We start from the raw sequence: 25,099 nt of genomic DNA on the forward strand, positions 1-25,099 counted from the left end.
CATAGTGGTACCATGTGACTCCTGGCAATGAGCCGTGGGACCCAATGAACTGAAGCTTACTCTGTTTCCATGGTGGGACCCCCTGATGCCCAGCCTCATGCCTGAGATGAAGCTTCAGTAACCATTGGTAACCATAGAGCACGGCAGCAATACAATGCTATGACAGTCAGGAAAACCATGCAGAATCATGCTGAAGCCTGTGCAGAACAAATGAAAAACTAAACGGCTGCTTTAGCTGCACATGGAATGTTGTGATGGGAACTTTGTTTGTAAATAAAATTTGCGCAAATAACAAAACAAAAGTAAAGTCACGTCATAATGTTTGATATAATAGCTAAACTGTTAATATTTTCTACAAATATTATTCGTTTTATTGCACCAATAACCAATAAAACACATACGCGCGCACACACACACATACACACACGGCATGGCAGACATGCTGGGTTAGTCAGGAAAGACATCCTTCCCTCGTCCTACATTTAGAGGGAAATTCATGATTCTTCTCACTGAAACAGGAACTGAGCCAAAACAGAGAGCCATTCACAAATATTCTCTCTCTATCTTTCTCCTTTTCATTCTGTTATTCTCTATTTTTCTCCACAATGGTCATATGTCGTTTTTTTATTTCTAAGCTTTGGTGTAGTGTGTATAAAAACATCTATACAGAAATATACTGGAGGGAATGGGATGCAAGTGTAGTTGCAGTATCAGTTTGTGTCCTCTAGATGGAAGTAGAGGTCTTTTAATTAATCTAGAGAATGAACAAATTGTGTTGACGTTGTATTTATTTACCTATATATTTATTCAAAAAAGTTAGAAATATAGTATTTACTGAATGATGACTGACAGATTAGGATCTCACCCTTTGTCAGTCAGTATGTTTTGTTTATCATGGCATGTGATGAATTTGTTTTAAGTGTTGGGGATTTTTGGCCGGATTTTGTTTACAATGATTTTATCAGGGAAGTAATGTAATGTTACCGTAAGAAAGAAAACGTGGCTCATGTAAACCCATCGATGGATTACAGACTAGGCCAGGGGCCCCGGGCTTCATCCAGTTTGGTACAGAAATCCCCAAAACAATAACTTTGTTATTTAAAACATTTAAAACAACTTTAAATAACTTAAAATAACAAATCAACTATATGAAGGGTTAATTTGGAAAAACAGATACTGTTGCTCAGATTAAATCTTTTTTAAATCATGTTTTTATTGTGTTATAGCTGTATTTTATATTATTACATAATCAAAAGAACCCAACTGCAGTTTCATTGATATTAATTTGAATGCAAAATAAAAACGTATGTACAAGTTATTTTTAGCAAATCTAGGCCTACTCTTCATATGCTAATCATCATATTCATGGCGTCATATTCGTAGTTACGTTGACTGTCTTAACTGTTACGTGCTGCATTTCTATTCAACAAAATGCAAAAAGCCATTCTCATTCACATGTTTCATAAGAAGCGCATCTAACAGCAATAAACGCTTTCTACATGGTAGGCCCCCATCACTGGTTTGTGTGCGTAGCGTGCCTGTGTGTATGCACGTGTGTCTGAATGCGTGTTTGTTTGGAACTTGGCTGGTCCAGAACGAATTTCCTCCCGGTCCGAATCCGGACCTGTATCGAACACAGCACTTAGTTTATTGAGTGGGATGTTAGGAGTGAGATGTTACCTTTATCTGATGCTATAAGCAGGTCGTTTGTCATTTTAACGAGAATAGTTTCAGTATTACGATGCGGTCTAAAGCCCGACTTAAAATTATTTTCATGTATCTCACTATTTTGTAAGAAAGAGCACAACTTAGTGGTCAGTACTTTTTCTAGTATTTTGGACAGGTAGGGGAGATTTGAAATAAGTCTATAGTTTCCTTGTTCATTGGGGTCTAAGTTTGGTTTCTTGATAAGAGGCTTAATGACGGCTAGTTTAAAGGGTCCTGGGACATGGCCTAGATCAATTGACGAGTTGATAATGTTAAAAATGGGCTCAATTCCAACAGGTAGTAAATATTTTAATACTTTAGTTAAGGTATGGGGTCTAATAAGCATGTTGTAGGTTTAGATGTTGCAATTCGTTTAATTAAATCTACATGTCTTATATGTGAAAAACAGTGTAGCCTTTCTTTTTGGGGCGATGGTTGATACTAATTCATAGAACAGACTTGGTGGTTGAGTTTTTACTATTTCGTCTCTTATGTTTTCAATTTTCTCTGTAAGAAATTCTTTAGTGGGGCACAAAGGTGATCATTGTCAAGGTAATTCAGCTGACATAATCTCAATGGAAGACTGGAATGACATTTTCAATGACCTTGATATGTTCCGTGTTTACTTTGTGTTGTATAGTTGGAGAACAATCGTAGATGTTTGACAAGATGATCAGGGTTAATGTTTATTTTACAAATGTGTCGGCATTCCAGTGTTGATCTGTTTGGATGTACTTTGGATGTTTAAATCCAGGTAAAAGGAGGTATGGAATGACAGTGATAACAAAACAGTTTAAAAGAAATTAAAAAAGAAATTCTGTCACAATTAATACAAAATTTAAATCCCTTAGCCCAATTTCTATATATTTCTAAACATGTACACATATGTTTATAACAGGACTGTGACACACAAACACAATGTGTCCTTAAGTTTTTAAGTGAAACTATACAAGTGATCTTATGTAATGTACAAATAGATCCGGTTACACCAGATTGTTCTAGGTGCATCTATTCATAACATGACAGATAACTTGAGGTATCTCCAGCATGGCTTCATTGACCTAATTTACCAAATAAAGGAAGAACATGCAACATGTTTTGTCTCTTTATCTAAACTCTTTGTGCTATGTCTCAAAAATATAGTTCTGTCAGGACCCCTATTGTCGAAAATTTTAACAATAACAATATTTAAGGTTGGCAGAATAAAACTGGGCAAACTCTCTGCCTGTCCATGGAGGCATGCATTAATAGAGTAGGATTGCAATGAATACTGTATCCCTCGCCTTAGAGAACCATATCAGGAATATGTATGCCTTCACATTGGTCTGTGTATACATTATTATATTTATAATAAAAAGGACACCACATAAACAAAGAAAAATGCACGTCAAGAAGTGAAAATAATGCATAACAGGATGAAAGTACAATTATCTGATAGATGCAGCCAGATAGTAGAGGATGGAGCAGGGTTTTTAGCTTGACACAATTAAACAGCTGTAAAGGAGCTATAAGAAAGCATCTTTTATTGGACAGAGTCTAGTGTGGTTGACATTGATTAGCTGCTCCTGATGAGATTGGTTGATGCAAGCTTGACTAACGTGGCCTATCTTAAAATACATCCATTACATTTTCCATCTCCACACAGTAGTTTTTATCTAAATGAACTATATTGATAAATATTGTAAACAGAAAATTTGATTTAGTATTATCCACTAACACGGTCTGAATCATGGTTTTTATAAGGCTGTTTAAAACATGGAGTTGGATGAAACCACCAACACTCCTCATACAAGCTCATGGTGGAGCTTGAGAGGTCCTGCAAAGGAGAAAGAAACTGCCCCAAAATACACGTGCCAAGCTTGTAGCATCATACTCAAAAAACTCATAAAGGCTGTAATTGTTCCCAAAGTGTGTTTACTCATGTACATGTGAACAAATAAACTTCTTTAACATTGTTATTATAGGCTAATGTTTGTAGAATTATTTTATTCCATTTATTAATTTAATCCATTTTGGAACAAGGCTGTTACGTAACAAAATGAGTAAAATGTAAAGCACTGTGCATACTTTCCAGATTATGTAAGCATAATATTCAGATTTTCATTTACATTTGATTCATCAAAGAAAAGAGGATGCCTAACGTCACAACTGAAAAGCAACCAATGTTTTTTGGAGGGAAATAAAATCCTTAGGAATTTCTGGAAAAACGACGAAATGTTTCCACTTGAATATGACAAACAATTAAGACATTTGTTTTTAAATCCCTCAGGTCACAGCTTCACAGAACAAAGGTGACTCACATGTTGTCAGTAGTTTTAGATGCTTTCATTAACTACCAGCCAACTTTATTACATAAATCTTTAACGGTACTAATGTGATGTGACTCAGAGTGTGCCTGTCATAACACTAAATGTTGTCTGTACAATTACAGCAACTAAAACACGTAAGATTAATTTAAATTAATGCTTTAATTCATTTAAAACACGTTTACATGATTTCATAATTCTAATATGTTATTGCAATAATAATCATTATTGAAATAAATTGCGTAATCTGACAGATTATATAAAAGCCTATACTCTAAACATATACTGTAAACAGAACAAAAAAGTTTTTTTGGCACTTGATATTGTAGATTGCAGTTGCTTCAATTGTTGTTTTCTTGTAACTTTGTTTTGTTGTTATCTTGGAATTCGGCCATGATTTTATTAGTTTGACACTCGTGGAGAACAGTGTCTAGGTGTCTTGTCGTACAATTAAACGTATATGGTTCTCATGTTTGTTTTTTGTTTTTTGAGGAAGATATGTTATTACGACAGCTGACTTTAAAACCTAGTAGTGGTTAACATAGCTTTGAAAGAGGTTATCGTTTGTGGTCAAAAATATATGTTAACTATTTCAACTGCACACAGAGTGCATCTACTGAACAAACAATTGTACATCAAGACAACTATACTAGGACTGTCATGAACTGCTCCGGGACAGGCAGGTTAGATCCAAATGCAGCTTTATTACAAAGAATGGTCCAACAGGCAGAGGTCAAATAACAGCGTCAGCAATGTAAGGGAATATCCAAAATCAGAATCAGTAGCAAGCAGAGGTCGAGGCAGGCAGCAGAGAATCACAGTTAACATAAACAATCCAAGATGATACACGGTAGAAAACAAACACAGGGAAACACTCGGAAATGCAGTGTGAGACAAAACAGGGTGATGAGATACAGATGAATGTAATCAGTGATGATGAGTCCGGGAAGTGAGTTCTGGGAAATGTAGTTTGTGAGTGAGTGATGGTCTGATGTGGAGTGTCCTCTGGTGGTTCTCAATGGCACTCCAGCTGGTGATTGTTACAAGGACAATGCATTTAAAAATGATTAAAAACGTACATATCTTAAAACAACTTTCTTAATGTAGGCCTACACATACTGTACATACACTGATAATTATAACTTACTTCAAGTGCATGTTAAATCAATAAGATTCATTTAACAAAGTGTGCATACATTATTTTAGGCCTCAGGAGCAGAGACACTGCTCAAAACCTTAATAATACAAATACAGAACACAAATCCAATAGGTGTGATTATATGTCATTTGGAATGAGACAGATCCAGTTTGTGATGATGATTGTGGTAAAAGCAGTGTTTATCTAGGTGCATTCATGAAATGCATGCATGTCAGCCAGGTGAACCGAACCCTCTTGGAGTGCATTGATCTCATTCGCCTAAAAAGGTCATAGTTTTAAAGATTATTTATAAAATTGAAATTATTTCGATTTTTTTTACGTTTGGAATATAAATAATTTCACAATACCATAAAATGCTACATTTAAATATACTGCAATGTATATTGGTAGCAATATTTTCAATGAGGACAGTGAAGATGAAAATGATCTTTATTTACTATAATGAAACTACAGAAATAGCATCAATAGAGAATAGCTACAAACACTGTAGCACATGATATCATTAAAAAACACTGAGATTAATCACATCATCATCAGTCCTTTTCATGCGTGCACATATTTGAAATATATAAAAAATACAATTTCACAAACTTCTAAACTAATACACAATTCTGTAGGCTACCCTTTCTTTAGTTTGTTGTAATGCAGGAAGTTGAGCTATTGAACGAATTGTTGTGTTTTAGATGCACGAAACTTGTGTTCTCGAGCTGCCAATCGCATTCCATGACTCACCCTTTTGTTTCTGTGGGGAATTTTTTGAAGAATGAAGGATAACTTCCTTTTCCTGTACCAGTTTAAGAATCTTGTCCCTTTCTATGTTATTTGTAGGTCAAGCTAAATCTTTTTTTACGTGCATGCACGTTAAAGTTCAGTTCTTTGCATTCATGTTTTAAACCAGGACTTTACCTTGCCTCTGTTAACATATTTTCCGGCAAGTGATAGATCAGTTTGTGTGTTAGTCTGACTTGAGTTTGTCTATTTCAGCATTGAAAATGTACTTCATTTGCATGTTTGGCTGATGCTATAATCTAAAGTTCCGTGCTCTACAAGTTGAACTACAAGAAAATCTTGACTCAGTGTTCTAAAGAAATTATAAAAAACACTTGTTTATTGACACGTTCTCATCGTTTGCATGTTACAGTTCGCATACTTCAGATAAGCACAAGACTGAGAGTCACTAACACGTGCTTCATCCCTGTTTCTGCATTCAGGTATTCTGGTGACAGAACACTATGTGTATGTAAACCGGTTGCTCAGCAAATTTACCTGAAAAAGGATTACAGACAGACCGACAGAAGGCGTGTCTTCTTTAAATATGATAAGAGATCGTGAGCTAATGGAGAACTGGGTGTGTGTGGAAAACAGGTTAACAGGGGTATTTAAAGTGCAGGAGTCTTGTGCGGTTATCAGAGATGATGAGGGTGTTTCATGTGTTGAGTGCTGTGTTTGCTGTCACTCTCCTAGTGAGAGGTAAGTCTGTTCAGTCTAATCATTTATTATACTTTTGATAAGCCGAATAGTTGCTCTCTATTGTTTTCATATCGCAATGTTTTAAATGATCTTATTGGTAACTGAACTGTTTTTGCATTATAGGGTGTGATGCACAACTTGAAAGTAAGCATTTTTACATATTGGGAAATCCAAATTTGTTGCTATTGATTATTAATCTCAAACATTGTTTTTATTTACTGATTAGCTGAAAGTAGCAGACCTTTCTCCAGTCGAATAGTAGGGGGAAAAGATGCTGTTGCTGGTGCATGGCCATGGCAGGTCAGTCTTCACAGGGGATACCACTTCTGTGGTGGGTCACTCATTAACAAGGAGTGGATCCTAACAGCAGCTCACTGCTTTCCCAGGTAACGAATGAATCCCTTACCATAAAATAATAATAAAAAAATGAAAATTAAATGTTCCTCAATATTTTGATTGTCATCTTTTGATCTCAAAAATAAATTACAGCCTTTCGATCAATAATCTGATCGTGTACCTGGGCCGACAGACACAGTCAGGACCAAATCCCAATGAGGTGAACCGAACTGTCTCTCAAGTCATAAATCATCCGGACTATAACGACCAAACAGATGACAACGACATCTGTCTTCTGCATCTGTCCTCGCCTGTGGAGTTTACTGTCTATATAAAACCAGTGTACCTTGCAGCGGAGAACAGCACGTTCTTCACTGGGACATCAAGTTGGGTGACTGGATGGGGAAAAACTGCCAGTGGTGGTAAGAATCTATTATGTCTACATACTGTTGCTGTACCTGAGACATGTTATTATTCTCAGTTGATTCTTTTTTATTATGTGTTTCTCAGTTTCTCTGGCTGGAACAAAACCTCTACAGGAAGTGGAAGTGCCCATCGTTGGAAACAGAAAGTGCAAATGCCTTTATGTCAACAAATCAACAATAACAAACAACATGATCTGCGCTGGACTAGTAGGGAAAGACTCCTGTCAGGTATTTTCTCAGTTGTTACTTCTGATTATTTATATGTCACTGTTGTGTAGATCATGTAAGATGGCTTGAACTGTGTTGTCATTAATGACCTCAAAGGAAGAGTTCACCCAAAAAAATGTATTCGTTCATCATTTATTCAGCCTCGAGTTGTTCCAAATCTGTATAATTTTCTTTATTCTGATGAACACAGAGAAAGATATTTGGAAGAATGCTTGTACTTCAAACAGGCCTTGTCTACTTTTGACTACCATAGTAGGAAACATTTCTTTATAAAAAAAATTATAAGAAATAATATAATATAATTCTTAATATGAGATATTTTGAAGAATGTAGGAAAGAAAACCATTCTGGGGCACTTTTGATTATTATTGTAATTTTTCCTACTAAATGGTAATCAATGGTGGCCAAGAACTGTTTGGTTACAAGCATTCTTCCAAATATCTTGCTCTGTATTCATCAAAACAAAGAAAGGTATACAGATTTGGAACAATGTTAGGGTAAATGACGACAGAATTTACATTTTTGGATGAACCTTTAAAGCAGTTGTTTACTATTTTTTTTTTGACTAACTCTGACTCACCCTCAAGTCGTTCCACAACCGTAAGACCTTCGTTCATCTTTCTGACCTTCCATCTCAGCTCCTTTCCCCCCAATCTCCCCCGCCCCATAGACAGCAACGCAACTACCATTCAAAGTGCAGAAAGTTATAAAGACATTCTTGAAATAGTGACTAAAGTGGGTAAATGTGACTAAAGTGGGTAAATGTGACTAAAGTGGGTAAACCTCACTGTTATGAAGCGAAGAGAATACTTTTTGTGCTTTGGGTGTATTTTGTGTTTTCCAGAAATTAACAAAGGTTTTACGTTGTGGAACGACTTGAGAGTAATTCATGACCAATTTTCCACTCTTCGGTGAACTCTCGCTTAAACCTGTTTTGTGTCCTACAGGGTGACTCAGGTGGACCTCTGGTCAGCAAACAGAACTCGGTCTGGATCCAGTCTGGGATAGTGAGCTTTGGCAACGGGTGTGCTCTGGATAATTTTCCCGGAGTCTACGGAAGAGTTTCACTCTACCAGAGTTGGATCAAAGAACAAATCACCACCGAACAGCCAGTCTTTATTAAATTCGTCTCCAACGGTACTGATAGTGATCTAAGCGTGAACTGTACTAGTGTACCGCCCATTACTACTCCCACACCGGCTACTACAACCGCTGCACGTAAGATTCCTTTAGATTGGAATAGATTGATGTGGCCATTATTGATATATACCTGGCAAGATTTATTTTTACTTTTTAAAAACCATTGATTTTTACCCAAACCAATGAACTTTGTGTTGCTGGTGCAATAAGCTGTCAGTTGTAATGCAGGAAAACACTGAAAGTCAGAGCAAAATCTAAGAGACTTCATTGTTGAATCAATGTCAAAAAGACCTGTTTTGTGGCATTCTAGCACCCAAAAAGATGAAAAGATATCAGATATCTTAGATGCATCCTGTTTTTGTCTGTAGCTGTGGTGTGCGGAAGAGCCCGACGGAACACTCGTGTTGGAGGAAGCAGCTCCCTCGCAACTTCTGGCGCGTGGCCTTGGATGGCCAGTCTGCAGTTCAATGGCAGTCACGTCTGTGGAGGAACGCTGGTCGCTCAGCAGTTTGTCATGACCTCTGCCAGTTGCTTCTCTAGGTAATGCCATATTTTCAGTGGCCAGAAGTTTGGAATCAAAACAAATCGATTGGATTTATTAAAAGTCTCTTCTTGTGCTTAGATCTACCAATGCTTTCAACTGGACCGTGGTCCTGGGCCGTCTCAATCAGAAACTTACCGACGCCAATGAGATCTCCATACAAGTTGCAAACATCACGATCAGCAATGTGACAGGTGACAACGTTGCTATCGTGTCTCTGGCCAGCCCCCCCAAACTCTCCGATTTCATTCAGCCCCTTTGCGTGGACACAGGGGATAGCAGCTTAAGAGTAAATACATCGTGCTGGGTGGCAGGCTGGGGCTCAGGATCAGGAGGAGGTGAGTGTTTGAAGAGTGTGTTTTTATTTGAGCATAATAATTATTAGACAAGGCATGAATCAGAGTGCCTGCAAGCCCTTGCCTAAAGAAAACGCTTGCTTACAGATTAAGAAAGAGAACAACTACATACATTAGTCAAAAATAGCACAGACATAAGATTAAAACATTAAAAAAAAATCCTTCTCCTCATATGTTCTCTGTTCGTTTTCTTTTTAACAGCTAACCAAACACTTCAGGAAATACAAACCTCTATTGTGGATTGTATCGTTTCTTCAAATAACAGTATCTGTACAACTTCCTTTACCTTACAGGAGGTAAGTTCACTTCATTGAATGAATACAACTGCAAAATATAATTTTTGTTGGAAAATTATTTAACAGAATGGAAAAATACCAGGACTGAGGGTTGTGCTGGAATTATATGCTGTATATAACAGTAAAATTAAATACATTTTTGGTAGTGTCAGAGAGACTAATTTCTCTCTCTCTCTCTCTCTCTCTCTCTCTCTCTCTCTCTCTCTCTCTCTCTCTCTCTCTCTCTCTCTCTCTCTCTCCTGAAGGGTGATCAGGGAGGTCCTCTGATGTGTAAGCTGGGCCAGTCATGGATCCAGGTCGCCGTTCTATCGATACCAACCAGCAGCAGTAACAAAACTGCAACACGTCAAGATATCCAGGTCTTTACTAAAGTCTCGACCTATGCCAGCTTCCTGAGATCTGTGGTTGGTTCTTTCCCCCCGAAAGAAGTCTCTTCCCCCAATGGCTCACCGTCAACCTTTTCCTTGTCTTTTACCACTGTTCTCTTGTTTTCACTTACGGCTCTCCAGATCTTTTATCAAAGCTGTGGTAAGTAAGGTCTGGGTAGAAGTATTTGCCTGAAATGTGATCGTAAACTAATATGAATAATTTACTAATTAACCTGACTGATTAACTTCTGTTAATGATTTATTCATTCTTGGGTTAAGAGCCCATTTTTCTTTTCTTTCAAGAAATGTTTTTCTATTTGTACTGGCTATTTGTACTGGTTACACTGGAAGTCATGTAAAACGAATGCAAATCTAAATTCCCAACCAGAAAGATACCCTTGTGCTGTCAGCTCATCATTTTATATACATATTTTTGCATTGTAGCATTGCTAAGCAATCTTGCACTTTATGGAAATGGCCAGGGTTTGAGTGGTTCAGTTTTAATGGTTGTAACCGACTGTTGCATAGCTTATGATAACCTCAAGCTGCACCGCACCTGGGACAAGTTTTGATTTAAATTTGAGGACGTAAAACTTACGAATAATTTTCTCACCATATTTATAATACCAAAGAGAGTATTTGATTATTGTAAACATGTGTGATTTTTAATGAAAAACACTTTTGTTATGATTTTTTAAATGTGAACTGTAAAGCTATATCTGTAAGTTGTAATCTTTTTTTAATTGAAATGACAATAAAAAGTAATTGTATAAGTCATTGGTGTTCATCTGTTTTATAGATAAGAACAGTAAAACATGCAGTATGAATGTGGTTTGCATTCTACAGATTCTTGGCTTCAGTACGGCTATATTTTAAATAGTGGCCCCAAAGATTCCCGTAAGAGTCTAACTAAAAGATACTTCCTGGAACATCTAACAAAACCTGTATCTTTCTCCACCGTACTTGAAATGACATTGGCATTAAACCAACCTGTAAAGTGCTGATAAAAAAATATTGACGTTGTACGTTTAGTGTGCGTGTGTGCGTGTGTGTACGTTTAGTGTGTGCGTGTGTGTACGTTTAGTGTGCGTGTGTGTACGTTTAGTGTGCGTGTGCTGTGCGTGTGTGTACGTTTAGTGTGCGTGTGTGTGTGTGTGTGCGTGTGTGCGTGTGTACGTTTAGTGTGTGTGTGTGCGTGTGTGCGTGTGTGCGTGTGTGTACGTTTAGTGTGTGTGTGTGCGTGTGTGTACGTTTAGTGTGTGTGTGTGTGTGTGTGTGTGTGTGTGCGTGTGTACGTTTAGTGTGTGTGTGTGTGTGTGTGTGCGTGTGTACGTTTAGTGTGTGTGCGTGTGTGTACGTTTAGTGTGTGCGTGTGTGTACGTTTAGTGTGCGTGTGTGCGTGTGTGTACGTTTAGTGTGCGTGTGTGTGTGTGTGTGTGTGCGTGTGTGCGTGTGTACGTTTAGTGTGTGTGTGTGCGTGTGTGCGTGTGTGCGTGTGTGTACGTTTAGTGTGCGTGTGTGCGTGTGTGTACGTTTAGTGTGTGTGTGTGTGCGTGTGTACGTTTAGTGTGTGTGTGTGTGTGTACGTTTAGTGTGCGTGTGTGTACGTTTAGTGTGTGTGTGTGTGTGTGCGTGTGTACGTTTAGTGTGTGTGTGTGTGTGCGTGTGTACGTTTAGTGTGTGTGTGTGTACGTTTAGTGTGTGTACGTTTAGTGTGTGTGTGTGTGTGTACGTGTGTACGTTTAGTGTGTGTGTGTACGTTTAGTGTGTGTACGTTTAGTGTGTGTACGTTTAGTGTGTGTGTGTACGTTTAGTGTGTGTGTGTACGTTTAGTGTGTGTACGTTTAGTGTGTGTGTGTACGTTTAGTGTGTGTACGTTTAGTGTGTGTACGTTTAGTGTGTGTGTGTACGTTTAGTGTGTGTACGTTTAGTGTGTGTGTGTACGTTTAGTGTGTGTACGTTTAGTGTGTGTACGTTTAGTGTGTGTGTGTACGTTTAGTGTGTGTACGTTTAGTGTGTGTACGTTTAGTGTGTGTACGTTTAGTGTGTGTGTGTGTGTGTACGTATAGTGTGTGTGTGTGTACGTATAGTGTGTGTGTACGTTTAGTATGTGTGTGTGTGTGTACGTTTAGTGTGTGTGTGTGTGTGTGTGTGTGTACGTTTAGTGTGTGTGTGTGTGTGTGTGTGTGTGTGTGTGTGTGTGTGTGTGTGTGTGTGTGTGTGTGTGTGTGTGTACGTTTAGTGTGTGTGTGTATGTGTGTGTGTGTACGTTTAGTGTGTGTGTGTGTGTGTGTGTGTGTGTGTGTGTGTGTGTGTGTGTGTGTGTGTGTGTGTGTGCGTGTGTGTGTGTGTGTGTGTACGTTTAGTGTGTGTGTGTATGTGTGTGTGTGTGTACGTTTAGTGTGTGTGTGTGTGTGTGTGTGTGTGTGTGTGTGTGTGTGTGTGTGTGTGTGTGTGTGTGTGTACATTTAGTGTGTGTGTGTGTGTGTGTGTGTGTGTGTGTGTGTGTGCGTTTAGTGTGTACATAGGCAGTCATCAGTCTTGACACTAAACAAACACAAATGTATGTTTGTGTTATTTGTTGTGTTTTTATTTATTTTGTAGTTTGAAGATACATTTTTTAAATCGTTTTTTGCTTAGATTTGTGATAATTTCACAATTGTTTCACTTTGCAGCTTTATTCTGGCGAAGAACTGCCCATTAAGAAAGAAAGAGATTGAGTGATTTACAATAAATCAATCATAATTTGTTTTCACTGTTACTGGGTATAATAAATAGATTTTGATCACACTTTAAACGCTGCCTTAAAGGTTGAAGTACAATAATATTGGCTTTACAAGTCAAATGACTAATGTTTTGGATTCTCACACTCTTAGAGGAACCATTCACTCAAAGGCAAAGGTTCTTATAAGTACCATTTCTGTCTAATTTTTTTATAGTCTAAAGAATCCTTTTTCACATTTTGTGAAACAGAAAGGTTCTTCGAATTTTAAAGGTTGTTAAATGGTTGTTCTATGTCATTATGAAGCACCTTTATTTTCAAGAGTGTTTAATAAGAAATTTGAACCTTTTTTATAAGTTATAGCAATTGTAGTTGTAGAGAAACCATAAAAGAATATAAATAGTAGAATGAATAGAAATGTTTGTTTTCATAAATATTTTTGATGTCTGTTCATCCAAATACACCACTTTTTAGATTAGTCTTTATTTACAGCACTTTATTTACGTTTAGTGTGTACGTTTAGTGTGTACGTTGTGGTTTGCATTGTTGTCTGCGCTTGGGTTCTTAAATGAGAGATCTAATGAGGGATGAATGCTTGGTTTGTTTCTATATTTTATGACCTTGTGAGCGAAATTACGTAAACCTTTTGAAGAGAAATGTATTTGCCCATAACTGATAACACAACTACAAGCTTTTAACAGAATTAAAAAGATGCTAATCATTGAGATTGTTTCTACAATTGGCCCTCTATCATGCAGGACAAAGACACCTATTCATGTGCAGCATGCATAGGCTATGTCACAAGTTCCTTATGTTGAAACTAAACACATCTGCTTTGTGTCAAAAAAATTACCTGTCTTTTGTCCAACATAAATTGCTGTTTTGAAGAGCATCAAATAGCAAATTATTTGAAACTATAAAAAGCTTTTGGGATGGATGCTGAAATCTTATCCAAGGCAGGGAATCAGAATGACAGCCCCCCACCCCGGAATGTATGGAGGGCCGCACGTGTTCAAGAATTCCAGGGCCGATTTAAAGTACCAATCCGCCCTGATCTTAATCATCAAGAAAATGTGAATTTACCAGTTTTACTACCTTTTTTTGTAGATAGCCTGTTTTAGCCATCTGTCTTTGTCAATGCCACAGGAATGTGCAGGGTGAAAGGATTCAAATGTACTCATTAATTGATACTGTAATCCAACCCATGACAAATCCTTATGACGGTTAACTGAGTCTAAAGTTTTTCTGAAACCGATCTTCTAGAGACTTTTGAATCTGAAACTTTGTTTGCCTGTCAATCAATGTTTGCTATTAGGTTGACTGACATGTCTATGAGAGGCATACTTTTAGAAAAAAACTATTGTGTTGAAGTTGAAGTAAAGCTGGGTGTATTCGATTTATTTGATCAAATAAATGCTTTTGCATTACATTTCTTATTACAGGGACAGGTAGAAACTAGAATTTAACACAATTCTTTACACAACTAGCACAGACATTTATGTAACCATATTTTCTGATGAATGCCATGTGTTCAAATACAGATCATATTTTAAGATTGATAGGAAAGTCAAAATGAATTAAAGTACTGTCATGTGTAGTTTCATTTAAATATACTCTTTTCTTTTCCTTTATTCCAGTCAAACTAAAGGAGATTCATTTTCTCCCCATAACGGAAAACGAACAACCTTCCTAAACACATGTCAGTGAAACTGATTCACTAGGACATTGTGTGCAATCATCAAAGAATTGAAATTAATTTTTATGATGTTAATATGTTTACATGCGTTAATTGTAATTCAATATAAACTCAAATATTTCATTTGACACAAATCCACATTACATTAACAGCTTTATACTCAATGTATTTAATAATTTGTTAAATTTCTCCAAAGCTGTTTTAGCAAACATTAAAGTTTAAATTAAAACCTCAATGTAACTGAGAACACCATAAATCTCCTGAGACAGGAAAAACAACCTCTGAGCAATAAAAAAATCCTGTGAAGAGTCACTAAATGTTGGAACGAAACAAACACAGACACACAGAAACACAAAGAAACAGAATGCAGTCCTGACGTTTACCATGTAGGTTGTCTAGCGTAAGTGTCTTGACTGGTTTTCTGTGTCTTTGTTTTTTGTGTCATGTGTTGTGATATATTTTTACCTTGTTGGCTGATATTGAATATGTGTAGCTGTGTCTAGTTTACTTCCATATATGAATTAAACTCCTGTTCTTGTTCCATTCTCGGTTGGTCCTCGGTTTGCTTTTGTTGGTGATTTATCTTTAATGATCTCCCAAGTTATTTAGATTTAAAGATGATTTAAGGTGTTATCCTGTTTGTAATGGTTAATGCCACACCATACAGCAAAAAATAAATGAAATAAATAGGAATATGTGTAATATATAATTTAAACAGCATTTTATAAAGTTGACTAATACTGTATTTATAGGATAAAAATCACTCAATTCAAAAGATTTGTAATAGTGAGATGCTAAATCAATCAATTTACATTGTCCGGTGTAGCATCTGTATTGTGATGTGATGTTTTAAAATATGTTTTACTGTATATAAATACAGTATATGTGTAGTTATGATTAATTACCTTTCTAGAAATTTGGCTTCATAACTTACATAGGCAGTTTATAATATTGAAAGGTCTGAATCCCGGGTAGTAGTTTTAAGTAAACATCAAGCCGACATGGTGTTGAATTTAATGTTACGTGGAATTTCCAAGTCTCACAAAGGCGCCGTCACATTAAACCATGTGATTTCACAATTTGCATGGTTGTTATTTGAGAAGCTTATCATTTGCAATGGCACTGTTGTGTTTTCATCCTCATCAGTCTTGACACTAAACAAACACAAATGTATGTTTGTGTTATTTGTTGTGTTTTTATTTATTTTGTAGTTTGAAGATACATTTTTTAAATCGTTTTTTGCTTAGATTTGTGATAATTTCACAATTGTTTCACTTTGCAGCTTTATTCTGGCGAAGAACTGCCCATTAAGAAAGAAAGAGATTGAGTGATTTACAATAAATCAATCATAATTTGTTTTCACTGTTACTGGGTATAATAAATAGATTTTGATCACACTTTAAACGCTGCCTTAAAGGTTGAAGTACAATAATATTGGCTTTACAAGTCAAATGACTAATGTTTTGGATTCTCACACTCTTAGAGGAACCATTCACTCAAAGGCAAAGGTTCTTATAAGTACCATTTCTGTCAAATTTTTTTATAGTCTAAAGAATCCTTTTTCACATTTTGTGAAACAGAAAGGTTCTTCGAATTTTAAAGGTTGTTAAATGGTTATTCTATGTCATTATGAAGCACCTTTATTTTCAAGAGTGTTTAATAAGAAATTTGAACCTTTTTTATAAGTTATAGCAATTGTAGTTGTAGAGAAACCATAAAAGAATATAAATAGTAGAATGAATAGAAATGTTTGTTTTCATAAATATTTTTGATGTCTGTTCATCCAAATACACCACTTTTTAGATTATTATTTATTTACAGCACCAGGAGGCGTCAATTAGGTGTAATGTAAGGTTTATGTTCCTTTTGTTGATGCTCTTTGGAAAATGTTCTTAGTGTTTGCTAGGTGCCAATGAGTTCCTTGTTCATTTCCTTGTTCAACTGCACGTTAGACAGTGACACAAAGAAAACGAAAAAATTCTTAAAACAATTTGATTCCTTAATTTGTCTTGTATTCTGCAAAAGAGGGGCTGCAAGTGGTTGAACTGGAGCTCGATCAATGTAAGTTTATACACAGGTAAAGCTGCAGGAGGTGGAGAGATGCTGATATGACTGACACCAGGAGATAAGATCCTTATACATGTATACTCAGGTAATTATGACTAACTTGAAAAATATGTATTTATTTACAACAAGAAGGAAAATATTGTAATGCATTTTTGGCTCACATAAAACACATGCAAATGCAGAAAGAAAGTGTGAGGATTGGTTAAACCTGTGAAAGCCAGGCATTGTGTTATTACTGTCAGTCAAATTATTTTAGGCGTAATTAATGTATCTGTTGTGAATCATTTCATAGATTTACAAATATGTAAATAGATTATATGAAATTTGTGACAATTTGATCGTCATGTATAGTTGCCATTATTGTATTACTGTCAAAGACACAAATTTAAGTTTTAACAGTGTTTTTCAATGCGGTTGTTGCATAATGTGCTCTGTTCGAACGTTGGTGTCATTTAAATCAAACAGGAAGTGTTTAATTAATGAGAAACCAGTTTAAGAGAGACCTCTAGTGGGGAACATGAGGTACTGAAGGGGTATACCGAAGTGGAACCTGTGTCATCTGTTTTTGAACATTTTTGTTAGATTATTAAAAGTTACAATCGTCAAAAAATACAAATCATTATTTTAGGAACATTTAACTGCAGAGTTGTTTGATAAGAAAACTGAAATGAGCACATGAATTAGTGTGTACAGGGCAGGGATTATTTTCATCGCCGAAAAATAAAATTGTATTTACCCACATGTCCTTCAACTTGTATATGACTCTTTTTTCTGTGGAAAGGAGATATTTCGAGAAATGTCCACATTAAAAGTAATTTTGGGAGAATTTGAGAGGGACTTTTTGCATCACCCTCTAGTGGATGATTAAAGAATTTACATTTACATGTCATTTAGCAGACACTTTTATCCAAAGCGACTTACAGAGAGTCGGGCGAGCGATCAAGCGATATGTCATACAGAAGCAATAATACAATAGGTGCTAATACTAAGTCACTATTTCAACAAAAGCTAGAAGTTGAGAGAAAGAGAGAGGGTTCGTTTTTTCTTCATTTGCCTGTTATTCAAGTATTCACAGAAGAGATGGGTTTTAAGTAGTTTTTTGAATGTTGTGAGAGATGTGGTTGACCGGACTGAGTTAGGGAGAACTTTCCACCAGGAAGGAGTTGTGAAGGAGAAAGGCCATTTACGGGCTGAAAGCAGGGTTCTTGATGGGGTCTAGAAGTGTAGGAGGGTGTGAAAGTATGCTGGTGCAGATCCAGTGATGGGCCTGTAGGCAAATATGTGATCATTGAAGGACAGCGGTTCATCTAATATGACTCGGAGGTTCCTGGCGGTTTTGGAGAGAGTGATTGTGGTATTGTAAAGATGGATGGTGAGATCGTGTCGCACCGTGGGGTGTGCCGGAAACACAAGTAGTTCTGTCTTTGCAGGGTGGACTGGAGGTTATGCTCTTTCATCAAAGCTGATATCTCTCCTTGTTATAATACTTGTTAGTACTGATCAAGTTTAAAGCTGTAGAAACACCTTTTAACTTAACTCAAAAACCCTTGCACCGCAATGGCTTGTTTGAAATGTTTTATTTTCTAAAATGTTCAGGTATTTTTGAAATGCGGTAAAAAAATGAAATTACTACAGAAACAGAATGCAAATTTACAAGCTGGGTGTTAAATGACATGAAAAATAACTTGTTAATATTGCTCCTGGAATATTACTGTTTTAGAGACAAAGTGATGAAGTTTGAAAGGTCTTACATGGTATTAAGTTCTACATTCATAGAGAACAGATTCATAGATACAGATAAAGAAGCAGTCACGCCTTCCATCCAGCACATGGTGAAAGATGTTCTAATCTAGTCTTTGTGTGCTGTAAAGCAGGAAAGTTCACTTCTAAGTAAAAAATGCTGTGTCACCATCATAAGATGTTTTAGAGAACAGTGCTGTATTTCCATAGGTCTTTTTTTAGAGTTTTTCCACAGTCTGTTCTTTACATTTGTCATATGTCTTGCCAAATAATTCTATTGTGCGGTCACATCAGAGCAAATGCTAAAGTGACCGCTTGCCCAGGTGCCAGAGTAGGCTAAAAGTTAAACTACCCATCCTTCCAAATGTAACTTTGATACAGTATCAGGTGCATCACATGTTCATGTGTGAACCAACCAAGCATAACTCTTTTATTGTTCCAAAGAATCCAAAGAATTGTGTTGGCTTTTTGAGCACTCGGTACATGGGTCAAAGACGAAAATAATTATTTAAGCATTAAAACAATAATTGTAAAACTGATTTAAATTGTTATTATTTAAAAAGAATTATAGGTTTTCTTTTTAATTAAATTGCATTTTTGTTTTAGTTTTTCAGAGCAAAAAATTAATATCGTACATTTTTCCCTAATTTACAGAAGACACCCACTAAAATGTATTTTAGTGAAACAATCTTGTCAGGCATTTTTACAACAAAAACTAAAATATATATTTGACGAATTACTTCTGGTGTCATGATTCCGAGCTAGTTGTGTTCAGGTGCTTTGTTGTCAGAAAAATGGAGAACGTCAGATTCATGTTTGTGTGTGTCTTGGGAAAATGTTATATGGTAAAGTTTTCAAATCCTACAGTATAGTTTTACAGTCAGCTTGCTGACTATTGCCCAATATTGGTGAAATAATGGTTGTTGATTTTTTTTCTTTTATTGCTGGGTTGCATACAGAGTTTTAATGTTTGTATTCGCTCTGTTTTGTGCAAATTGAGAAAAACAGCGAGTGAGATCACAGTGCATGTACAAATTTCACTGTGTGTTTGCTCGTGTATATTGCGATGCGTGTCATTCATAAAAAATGGCAACCCAACTCTATGATTTAGCTTTATTTCCTTTTAAACTAATGTGGATATATACAGCATATATCCCCCAAATAGAATAAATACCACTGCAAACACAGCTGCGTTTCACAGATAGCAACAATGTCATGTGACTGACCTTTGGGGTAGGCCACTATATAACATCTTGATGGACCAACCACTTCCTCTTGCCTGGAATGCCTCAGCTCGTCCTGAGTAACAAGGAATAGGGACGTCATCGTTTGGTCTCATAGATCCATAGTTATGGACATACCTTCACCATGGTCCTTACCTGGATTACTAATACCATCAGGGTCACGAGGGGTTTACATTGCTTCCCCCTGCTGGTGTCCTAACAGCTGATAAAACAGCTGACCCCAAAGAATATGGATTTGCTACATTCACCCTTACTTCTGGTTGAATGGGCAAACAAATCACCAGGGATAGGTAAAGATTGACCGGAGTACGCTTGTGAGATTGTATCCACTATCCAATGTGACAATCGTTGCTTTGACACCGGTCTGCCTGTACATTTCTTGTCGTAGCATACAAAAGGTTGTGTGTGCGACTGCCATAGTGGGCGATATATGTACGCAGTGTCCTAACAGGACATAAAATAATATAAACAGACCCTGCAGCTGAAGCATGGGGGTCTGGACAAACAGCATTGTGTTCAATTACATGATTTATTGTGTCACGCTTAAGAACCTTGGTGAAAATGATGGGTTTGGCCAAAGAAAAACCCCTGCATACTCAGCCTTCCATCTTAAACAATTTTCACTGACTGACAGCGACTGCTATTCACCAACATTCTTGGCTGAACATATGGCCAGAAGATAAGCAGTTTTCCATGTCAGAAACTGAAGGTCAGCTTGACCCATGGGTTCAAACATCACCTTGACTTGAGTTTAAAACAATCATAAGGTCCCAAGCAGGTGATCGCATAACTCTTCCTGGTTACAAACGATATGCACCCCTTAAGAATTGGAAGACCAAAGTCTGTTTCCTCACTAATGTTTCCCGCTGCCATTGCGGAAGCGAACAGTTCAGTTTGTCATTGACAAGTTTACACACACACAATGTGTGCGCATTACTACAATTCACTGGTTGCTTTCACTTTCTGTGGCTGCCCCCGTCTCAGACGCATACGCGTTGCGCAGCTTCCAAATCATACTCAACCGCGGGTAAGCGCAAATGGACGAGCTAGACACATACACAGAATGTCATACTGTGGACTCGACTGTCAACATTTGTCTTGTGAATGTGATGTGTGGATGACTGCAGACCTGCCTGATGACGAAAATTGCGTAATGCTGGGGAATCACGATGCAAGCCCAACATCATGATGGCTGTCAACCATCGTTGAAGGATGGTGTCATTGTCTATTGGCCCAACCCTAGCATCTATCCCCAGTGGACCCCCTTGTCCGACCAGAGAATACCAAAGATCGCAATAAGTTGTCTCTGCCGTTGCAAGCAGATCGACTCCTGCCACACCAAACCTCTGCCAAACCTGTCCTACTACTTCGGGATGGAGGCGCCACTCTCCCAAAAGTCGTCCTATTGGGACAACAAATGCTTTGTTAGTCACTCCCGGTATGTACACTGAAAGGTAAACCACTCTGACTTCCATTACGCTGATATGTTCCGAAGTCCAAGGGGCTCCCAAGGAGGCAGACCTGCCTTCCCAAACTGCTCCCCACCCCGTCAGGGAAGCATCTTTCTTTGTTATCACCAACTGTCTCACTGGAATGTTCCCCAAAGAAACTCCCAGTGACAGCCACTTCTTGTTCATCCACGGCTGCAACATCTGGATGCACCTCCGCGTTACTCTTATCGTCACATGTCTGTGTAGTTTGGGATTGCGTCGGAATTGCATCCTGTATCTGGTCCTGATGGTATCTAGAACCCAAGGAATCTGACTTAACCTTCTCCCAACTGTCCAGGTGAAGTGAGAGCATGCTCTGACGATTCTGACATAGTTATTTATAGCCTCCATGGGGTTTAGGACCCCTGGGAAAGCGCCCTTTGAGAAAAAGCATGTCCAACTAGTTTTTTGACAAGTTGACCATGTTAAACATGAGAATCCAGCACGTTTAACATTGTAAAGAAATCAGAATGCACAACACTGTTGCACCACCCATTTAAGCTTATAGGAAACTAAATGAATGCTATAGTTGATGTCAGGTTTAATTAATGATCGGAAATATGTTGTTTAATTGTGATTTTGCCAGCGATTTTAGAAATAAATGTTGCCAGAGTATACTTTCCAGTATTCTGAAGCCTGCACTTCAAAAGAGATAGCTCTTTGTTAGCTCACACAACTCTCACCTCCTGCTACTGCATGAAGAATTCGGCCCAGCACTTCAGCAAAAACTCAAAAGAGGTGAGAAGTTGCATATTTAAAATAGATAGGGATATTAACCACTTTATCAATACAGCACTTTATAAGGAAGACATGAAAACATTTCATTGTTAGTCATTTAAATGAGGGCTAATTACAGTTTTCTTTTAATATGTCCAATTTAATACTAAAATAATTGAATAGGTAACGTAAATTAGGAGCATTACGATTATAAAATGAATATTTCTGAAAATATGTTCTGTTTCGTTTATATTTGGAGTTTAGTTTCTTATCAGTTTTATGGCATTTTACGATTATTTGTCACCCTGCAGGTAAGACATTAATTCTAAGCTCTGCTCTTTCTCTAAAACCAATAGAGAGTTTCCTTGGCTATGTGTTAGCGATCAGTGTCTTGCTGAAATGTCCACCCTGTTTCATCGTCATCATTCTGGTAGATGGCAGCAGATGTTTCATCAAGAATGTCTCTGTACATTTGTCCATTCATCCTTCCTTCAATTATAAAGTTTGCCAGTGCCGTATGCTGAAAACAGCCCCACACCATGATGTTCCCACCTCCAGACTTCACTGTTGGTATGGTGTTTTTGGGGTGAAGTGCAGTGTCATTTGACTTCCAAATGTGGTGTGTATTATGGCATTCAAAGTGTTCAATTTTGGTCTCATCTGACCAGACTTTAATAAAAGCCTGTGAAATACTGGGAGAATAATGTTCTGCAACAAACTTTAAATGAGCTTGAACATGTTTTTTCTTCAGCAATGAAGTCTTGCGTGGTGAGTGCATACAGGCCACTGCGGTGTGTTACTTATTGTTTACTTTGAACCGATTGTATTCCAGGTTTTTCTGAAGTTCCCCATAAATGATCCTTGGCTCTTGGACCACTCTTCTGATTATTCTGTTTACTCCTCTGTCAGAAATCATGCGAGGAGTACTTGGTTGTGGTTGGTTTCTGACAGTGGTGGACGAAGTACACTAAAGATGTATTTGAGTAAAAGTAGAGATACCTAAGGTAAAATATTACTCAAGTAAAAGTATAAGTGCTGCCTTTAAACTTTCACTTGAGTAAAAGTACAAACGTATTTGCCTTCAAATGTACTCAAGTATCAAAGTACTATTTGTTTTTATGGCTATAATGTCCTATTATCATTTTTCTCACAGGACTCTTGCCTAACTCAGTCTATGTGAAGACTCTAATGTCACTCTTGGCACACCAATCTATTAATAAAATTACATTAATTTGTCAGACAGACACTGATGTCTATTAAAATTAAATAACAGGACTTGAGAGCAGTTTTGGTTTAACATTTATTTGTAACAGTATTCCAAGTTTTTATTATTAAACTTAGACTTGCAATGGAACAAAATGATCGTAAAAACAAATATGTACTAATCTAAGTGGTTTCACTAAACCATATAACAGCACATTCTCGCTAAGTAATTAGACATTCCTCCAACTAGAATTCTTGAAAGAAGACTGTTGGTAATGTAAGAATATAGCCCATCTTCATTCCTGATAAATGAGACAGGTGTATTCCTCCTCTCTCATTCTTTTCACTCAGAGAAGGCACTTAAAAATGAAAGACTCATTCTTCTTTTCAACAATTTCATAAAAATCGCATAAGGCCATGGGTGTTGTGGCAAGTTAGATTCGGTAGTTTCTTCTTAACATTGGTAGTCAAAATGTTATGCTGTTGCAGACAGTTGCACTGAATCTTTTGTGATGTTGAATCGTATGTTCGTAGATAATGTTACCAAGGCGACAACAGGGGCAAGTTCCAAACAAAGCGCGTGATGTACTGTGATTGGTGGATCGTTTTACCAGTTACGTTTTTACTGACTCATAAATAAAAAGGAACGACTGATTTTGAAAATGTAGTAGAGTAAAAAGTAACATATTTGACTTTGAAGTGTAGTGGAGTCTCCCAAAATTGAAATACTTGAGTAAAGTACAGATACACAAAAAAACTACTTAAGTACAGTAACGAATTACATTTACTTCGTTACTGTCCACCACTGGTTTCTGATGAAATGATGTTTTTTCCACTTCCGGATTATGGCCCCAGCAGTGCTCAATGGAATATTCAGAAGTTTCAAAATCATTTTATAACCAATGCCATCGATACGTTACATTAAGGTTGCGAAGGTCTTGAGAGAGCTCTTTGCTTCTAGCCATTATGAGATGACACCTTTGTAATGAGACACCCTTTTATATCCCATCATTTGGGGCCGAACCAGCTGATGAACCAATCACGCTCTCTAAAATCTCAAAACTCCAGACTTTTGATAACACCTGGAATAACTAAATCCACCAAAGGGGGTCAAGCTTTCTCATACATAGCACCTAAACTGTGGAATAGCCTTCCCAATACTACTTGAGGGTCAGACACACTCTCCCAATTTAAATCTAGCTTAAAGACACATCTTTTCAGCCAAGCATTCACTTAATGCATAATATGCTACAGTAACCACCGGGAGACTGCATTTATTAGATATTATTTACTAGAATAATCTTGCTTGTTCTAGAATAACACCATGCACTGTGCTGTGTTTTACCTTTTTACCAGTGTTTTTCAGTGTTTCTTATTTTCTCCTGTAAAGCTTTGGATCAATGCACATTGTGAAAGTGCTATTTGCATTGGAACTGAACTGAACTGAACTGTGAAAGTTAATTTCCATTAACAAGGGGCAAGATATCTTTCTAATTACTGATAGATTTCAGCTGGTGTCTTGACTATCCATGCCTCTTTGCACCTCCCATTCTTCATGTGTTAAATACATTTTCCCTGTCTCCTTCCATTGTATTATACATAACTTAATTTGTTTATTTGTATGTATTGATTATTTGGATTGTAACCAAATTCTGGTGAATTTCATTTCAACAGCACCTTGAGAAAAATGGTGACGTGTTGAATACTTATTTTACCCACTGTATTTCTGAGCCGTTAGTGTGACTATGTTGCTGATCAACATTCAAGAAAAAACATTCACAAAAGACTTTAAAGCCTTCACGGCCATGTGACAGAAAAACAAACAAACCTATTCAAATGAAGGCAATCAAATACAATATTCACATACTGAAGAACAAAAAATCTGTCA

At 37.1% G+C, this 25,099-nt stretch overlaps 1 protein-coding gene across 1 annotated transcript; it reads left to right on the forward strand.

Annotated features, from left to right (window-relative positions):
- The first annotated feature begins 6,468 nt into the window (after positions 1-6,468).
- Positions 6,469-11,108, forward strand: LOC306893831 (polyserase-2-like). The gene is made up of 10 exons (XM_079455894.1): positions 6,469-6,642; positions 6,766-6,786; positions 6,869-7,028; positions 7,132-7,400; positions 7,489-7,631; positions 8,579-8,849; positions 9,140-9,311; positions 9,394-9,650; positions 9,870-9,964; positions 10,210-11,108. Exons 1-10 carry the CDS (start codon positions 6,585-6,587, stop codon positions 10,498-10,500), a joined length of 1,737 nt encoding a protein of 578 aa, XP_079312020.1. The 5' UTR covers positions 6,469-6,584; the 3' UTR covers positions 10,501-11,108.
- Positions 11,109-25,099: the final 13,991 nt, after the last annotated feature.

This window comes from Barbatula barbatula, assembly GCF_947034865.1.
Source record: "Barbatula barbatula genome assembly, chromosome: 5".
Lineage (NCBI taxonomy): Eukaryota > Metazoa > Chordata > Actinopteri > Cypriniformes > Nemacheilidae > Barbatula > Barbatula barbatula.